The 7,045-nt window shown below is 43.6% G+C and overlaps 1 protein-coding gene across 2 annotated transcripts in view; it reads left to right on the top strand.

Moving 5' to 3' along the window:
• The window catches only part of adcy8 (adenylate cyclase 8 (brain)), a 92,693-nt gene that overhangs the window by 49,907 nt on the left and 35,741 nt on the right, over nucleotides 1-7,045 (top strand). For both annotated transcript variants that reach the window (XM_008434781.2, XM_008434782.2), the window contains exons 6-7: nucleotides 2,597-2,755; nucleotides 4,473-4,743. In XM_008434781.2, coding sequence (XP_008433003.1) covers nucleotides 2,597-2,755; nucleotides 4,473-4,743 — 430 coding nt within the window. The remainder of the gene's footprint in view (nucleotides 1-2,596; nucleotides 2,756-4,472; nucleotides 4,744-7,045) is intronic.

Genomic DNA, 7,045 nt, shown 5'->3' with positions numbered 1-7,045 from the left:
CACACACACACACACACACACACACACACACACACACACACACACACACACACACACCTCACCCCCAGTATCACGGCCTTCTGCACATTTCCATGTAAATGGGCGGAATGACACTGTTGGTTTCAGGCTGTTAACCTTTTTCACATTTTGTTCAGATTTTAACTTGTACTGGGAGTTAAAAGTTTAAAGTTTAAATTGCTTTAATTGACTAATTAATTAAAATTAGTCACATTTAGAAACTTCTTTAGAAACGTGGACGCTGACATTAGCGTTAGCTGCTGCATGTTTAGCATTGACGGTGCTATTTTAGGCTAACTCCTTTCAGCACAACAATAGTCTTTCCCAGCGACCAATCAGATCGGTTTAGAAGCGGAAATTAACCCCCAGTGCGCCGAGAGAAGCAGCTTTGTCGTCCATCGCTGCTGTTAGCTGCTGTTAGCTGCTGTTAGCTGCTGTAACTTGTGCGTCAAATTTATGGGCGTACCAGAAACACGTCAGTACAAACGTTCCGGGCGGAACATTTTCATGTAGAGAAAAAGTGATTTACTCTGTTAAAGATGATTAATTAATTAATCAAAATGGCCTCCTTAAAGTCCCAGGACTACTTCAGTGTAATTTAAAACCATTTCTGATGACAGAAGCAGATTTAAACAGAATCTCTTGTTCGGATCTGAAGATTTCAGTTCCAATCACTGAGTTAGAGAATCGGGACATCTAGTGTTTCACTGCAGCTCATCTTCATTAAAGGTGACCATGGTTTCTTGAGCAGGTCAATGGCCTATACAAAACCTGTCCATTAAACAGGTTTTGTATAGGCCACAACATAACACTTAGATGATGAGACTTTAGAGCTGTTTTTTTGTCTCTGTCACTTTAAATCCAAACAATCTGCTGCTGGCCACGCCCACCCAACTCAGCGTTTACACTGGCTGCAAACTGATGCGTAGTTATACAACCATAAACCTTTGAAAAACAGAAGTGGAGCCTCCTGCACAACCAACAAGAATGCAGCAAGTGGTTTCTGGATGGTGAGTCGACACCAGAAAACAGAAACTTATTTAAAAAACCAGCTGATTGTTTTTTATTAAGCCTCGGTTGGTTTTTAGAGGAAGCAGAAACTCAATAAAAGTACAAAAAATGTGCAAAATGTGAGGTTTACATCATTTGTGCCTCTAACAGTTAATTTCTTTACTCTGTCTCATTGCCAGTCTGCCTCTAGTTCAGGAAAGCTTTGTGTAATTTAGACGGTAGAAAAAACTCGACTTTTTGAAGTGAGTTCTGTGGGCAGAGCTTTAGAAATGCTTCTGCCCTCTGGGTTAAGGTTAGGGAGAAGAGAAGAATGCACGCAGCAGAAGTAACATCCCAGCATGCTTTTACTCCTCCATCCTCGGAAAACGCTCGCCGACTCTGGACTCTAATTCAATAATCGTCTTTATTGCTGCTGGGTTTCGACCTCTTGCTTCTCTTTCTGCGTGACACTGAGGGCGGAGAGGAGAACGTATATTGGCCGGGAAAAGCGGGATTAGTGATGGATAAGCTGTGAGATTGGTGCGTCTTGCTGCTCCCGCAGCAGGATGAGTGAAGCCAGGACGGGCGCAGCTGATTGGTCGGGTTTGTCTCCTCCTCTCCGTCCTCGCCTGCGTCATCTTTCCGTCAAACTGCAGATTGCTGCTGTTGATATGCTGCAGCTGCCATTAAGCACCTGTCTCACCTTCCCAAGATGCATTTCACCTGCCGCTGCGGCGATGAGGCGTGGAGTGACGGCATCAGCCTTCAGTCCTGCTTTCTTTCTCTTCACAGATTATAAACTATGAAATGAGACGCTAATTTATGAACATTTTTTCAGCCGTTTTATTGAAGAGCTGCAGACATGCGTGAAATTTATTGTTTGTTTCTGAACAGCGTGTGGCTGCGGCGCCGTCGGCATCCACTCCCACCAAAGGTCACATTCATGTTTATTCATTTGCTGCATTAATGCTGATGTATTTTACCGTGTTGCTAAATATAACATCATGATATTATGGAAACATTATTCACTCCAGGTCATTTATTTATACAGCGTACAGTGTATAATCTATACAGTTCAAAGTGGATTTTTGACACTGATGTGTATCTGATGAAAAATACCAGCAGGTTTAGAAAAACTTCTTGATTTTTGCTTTAATTTTCATTCACACAGATGCATTAGGAACGTCTACCGCCATGAAATGTGATGAGGAGCTGGTTACATTTGTCTCAACTCTGCAGAAAGTGAAGAAAATGTTAATTTTATCCTGACCTATTCTGGGAAGTTCTTCAGCTGCGGTTTGCTTGGACTAGACCAGCAGCAGCTCCTCTGCTGTTTCCAGTTTAGACCCAGAAACATGTTGGATCAGAACCGTCATTCTGCCGTTTCCTCTGTAAAATCACAAAACAAAACCGTTTCCTACCGTTATATTTAAAAAATCTGAATTAAATATCTTTGTTGTTGAGCTCATATGTTTTTATTTAGTTTTTTCATTTGAAAATGTGGCTTATTTTGTGGATCTGTGGTTCTGAACGTAGGTGCAGGAGGGTGAAGACGTCTCGGACCGTAATGAAACTTTTTCTCGTCCAGATACGTCCGATCTCGTACGAAACACGACATCGACATGCGGATCGGGATCCACTCCGGATCGGTGCTGTGCGGCGTACTGGGACTCAGGAAGTGGCAGTTTGACGTCTGGTCCTGGGACGTGGACATCGCCAACAAGCTGGAGTCCGGAGGCATCCCGGGGTGAGGGAGCAGCGTGCACGTGTGTGCGCACGAGTGTGTGTTTGTGCGCGCGAATGTGAGTGTGTGTGTGTGTGTGTGTGGATCCAACACAAACCACAATAACAGGGAGTTTTACCGCCGCATTCGTCCAGCCTCTTCGTCTCCTTCTGGCTTAAAGACAGAAAGAGGTTTTAGTTTCTGGTTCTGACTGTCCTGCAGCGTCTGCCACTGAGCCGGATCGTGACCTCTGACCTTTGCTCTTCTGTTGCATAAGATGAATGAAAGTATGAATGTTTTCGTCACATCCAACACTTCAGACACGGCTGTAAGCGGCGAAGCGACACGCCAGACCTTTGGCTGCAGCAACATTCAGCCACTGACCTGACACGGCTTCCTTCACACCTGTACAGGTCACTGATTGGCTGCTTCCTTCACACCTGTACAGGTCACTGATTGGCTGCTTCCTTCACACCTGTACAGGTCACTGATTGGCTGCTTCCTTCACACCTGTGCAGGTCACTGATTTGATGCTTTGGGTGGAAACTCGTTAAAATCTGTCGTATTTCCTTAGTGTGACTTTAAACTATTGAAGAGCTTATTGTTTGCTCCCTTGTTGTTCTGTATGGAATGCCAATAGTGCCAAATTACAACAAATAATAATAATTAAAAACAAATATTAAAGTGTTATTTGTTTAATCTCAAAATAAATACAGAAATAATTTATTTAAAATAGAATTATGTAAATGTTTTCATGTTTCATTTTAAAAACTAGTTATAATTATGTAATAATTTAATGAATTATTTTATGTTCCTGTGCTGAAACACATCATGAATTCACTCAAACTCAGTGGGCGGGGCTAAAGGGAGACCCTGACGTCTGATTGGCTGCTTGCTACGACTCGGTCAGTGTTTTCACTGGAAATGTGGAAATATTTTCACTAAATTAATTATTTTTTTACCACAAACTCTGGATGAGCTACTCCAGTCTCTGTTTCTTTAGATTGGTCTGAAATATCTCAGAGCTATTAGCTCTGAGATGTTAGCTAGCAGCTAGCCGGTGTTAGCTGGTAGCTAACACCGGCTAGCTAACACCGGCTAGCTAACACCGGCTAACGCTCTCCTGTGAACTTATTGTTGATATTTCAGACCAATACATAACTTTAATTAAATTATTGACGTTTTCCTGTACATTGCAGTGATATTACTGAACTCTGGGTTATAACTTAACATGGAAGAAGCAGCCAATCGGACGTCGTGCTCTCCTTTAGTCCCGCCCACTGAGTTTCAATTATTTTACAAAATTATTTATTAAACCATTAAATATTTATATTATTTTTAAAATGAAATTTTAAAAATGCCTATATTTAATCAAATATTTCTGTATTTCTTTCCAGTTTTAAAAGTTAATGACACATTTAAATAAATATTTAGTAAGTTATGTATATATTTAATTTATAACAAGACATTTTCACATGTTATAAGTGAACTAATCTGCCAGTGAAACCAGTATAATTGACTGGTTCCTGTCTCCTTCTGCAAAGTTACTGGTAAGTTAGTTTCGTCTTATTTCAAATGTACCATTTGGAAAAATAAGATTTTGTATTTTTGCATCGTTATAAATTGGCACTTAAAAAGGGAAGAAATGAAAAGGAATGTGTTTTTAATTTGCATATTTATATAAATAATCCAAACATCGAGGTAACTGTGGTGTTTGTTTGATATTTCTGTCGCGTTTCAGGCGAATCCACATCTCCAAAGCCGCTCTGGATTGTCTGAACGGCGACTACGAGGTGGAGGAGGGTCACGGCAAGGACCGCAACGACTTCCTGCGGCGCCACAACATCGAGACGTACCTGATCAAGCAGCCGGAGGAGAGCCTGCTGACGCTGCCGGAGGACATCATGAAGGAGGCGGCGAGCTCGGCCGACCGCCGGGCCAGCAGCGCCACCTTCAACGAGGCGTCCTGGAGCCCCGAGCTGCCCTTCGACAACATCGTGGGAAACCAAAACGTAAGATCCGCCGGGGTCTGCCGGGTTCTGTTTCACACTGAGGAGGAACGCCCGTCTGGACCCACGGCCCGTCCTGCAGCCGAACCATTGGGCTTCAATCAGGTTGTCAAACTGAAGCAGAGAAATGCACCACGCTTCCTGCAGGGCGGCGCTGTCTGGGGAGACGGCTGTTGTTTTGCAGTGCATGAGATCTTCTGGGTTGTCTCGCCTGTTGGTCGGTTGTTTTGTCCCTTTTAGTTCCTTGGATTGAGCAGACGGTGTGTGTGTGTGTGTGTGTGTGTGTGTGTGTGTAGACTAGATGTAACATCGTGTGTGAGGATGACGAGCGTCATTTAACATCTTCCTGTTTGTTTTTGTTCTTCATCGTCTGTGGAACCACAGATCTGCTGGTCCTGTAGCCTTAAATGGCTGCGGCGCCTTTACTCATAGAATCTGGGGCTACAATACGTAACCAACGCTTTTACTGGAGGACCAAACTACTGGCGTAGTTTCATTAATAACAGTAATTTAATCATCTTAAACATCCTCAAAGTCAGATCTGCTTCAGAGTGCTTCACCAACTGAGCTTTAAAATGACCATCGAGTCAGTCTGGAGTTCAGTCACAGTTCTGTGAACGGCTGGAGCTGCCTGGTTCACGTCGGGGTAAATCGGAAGCTGCAGCTCTGGCTGCATTTACACAGCAGCTCTTGATGCTAAATTCAGGTTATTTTAAATGTTTTTTGTGTGTGCGTACATGCTGCTGAATGATGCAGCAGAATAACCTTCGCGTACAGATTCACAGCGTCTGGCTCCTCCTGGTACAGAGTTGTGATGTTTGTCTATTTTGCTGTTGCAACTTTCCTCTGTCACTAAGCAACAAAATGCAGCTGATACTTACTGGTTGCGTATGTGAAATTTCCAATAGCGAAGGGATCTCTTGTTGTCTATCAGACATACGAGTTGGCGCACTACTGCCACCAAGTGGCTTGGAGTCCAACTGCATGTTTGTTTGTTTCGCTCACTGGGAAAATCCCAGTTCTCCCAAGGAATTGATGTAAAATTTGAATAAAATGCAAACACTTCAGTTTTGTATCTGATTTTGTCCCGTTAGCGTTAAGCTAAAGGTTGTAATATTTCATCATTGCGCTTCATCAGTTGGAGTTTCTTTAGTTTCGTAGATTCTCCATATCTGTGTCAGCTTCCTGATTTTATCTCGTTGTGTTTTAGTTTTGGTTCCTGAGGTTTGCAGGTTTGACTTTCATTCAATCCTCCATAAGAAAGTCGCATTTATTTACTGTCCAGTCATGAAACTCAGCAAACTGAGGCCTGCAGAGTCTCAGACGGAGCGGATTTGTGATTTCTCTGATGGTTCACTGGGACTCGGACTATTTGCAGCCAGTTGAAATGTTTTCCAGGTGTAACGAGTGAATGTGTTGTGGCTGCAGTTAACCTGCTGTGTCGTCTGCAGCCTGTCAGGCTCCAGCTTCAGAGGAATGTTGTTTCTGCTGTTGGTGGCCTGATGAAGCGTCTGTCGGATCAAAAGCCTGACTTGTGCATATCAAAGTTTCCTCTCAGGAGTTGTGCAGCGTCGTGTCTGGCTCTCCTGCGGCTTCCCGTCTCCTGCGGGTTCCTCCGCCCCGCGCTGTCCGCGTGGTTCACGTCTCTGCATCAGAGCATGCGGCGGCGCGGAGCGGCGTGCAGGGTGTGCGTTTCTGTCCGGGTCAGGCCAGGTGAGCCGTCAGCGCCGGCCAGCAAGCAGGAAGCAGGAAACTCTGGAGACGGAACAGCAAAATAAATCCTCACGCTGTGGTGAAAACAAGCAAGGCTGTGAGTCAGGGGTGTCCAAAGTGCGGCCCGGGGGCCAGTTGAGGCCTCGGACTGAACTTGTGTGCAGTCCGAAGTTCTTTTGGTCCAGTTTACAGAGTAAATGTCTTAGTACACTTCAAAACTAACTTACAAATAACTTTTTAGTATAAGAGTTTCTACTAGGTCAACAGTTCATTAATATTGATGAAAAAGTTTTGATTCCACAGGTAGATTATTTCTGATATGAAAAAAATGTCTTTTAATCTGTCAGTAGAGATGCTAGGGAGAAAACTGATCCCACTTACAGAGATTATAATGTGAGAATAAATATTTTCATGTTTAATGACAGCATTGATATTGGTGTTAGCATTGGTAGCGTTGTTAGCATTGGTAGTGTTGTTAGCATTGGTAGCTGTGGTAGCATTGATATCAGTCGTAGCATTGGTAGCATTGTTAGCTGTGGTAGCATTGTTAGCTGTGGTAGCGTTGTTAGCATTGGTAGCATTGTTAGCTGTG

The sequence above is a fragment of the Poecilia reticulata genome, linkage group LG17 (assembly GCF_000633615.1).
Source record: "Poecilia reticulata strain Guanapo linkage group LG17, Guppy_female_1.0+MT, whole genome shotgun sequence".
NCBI lineage: Eukaryota > Metazoa > Chordata > Actinopteri > Cyprinodontiformes > Poeciliidae > Poecilia > Poecilia reticulata.
This window is presented reverse-complemented; position numbering and strand designations above follow the sequence as displayed.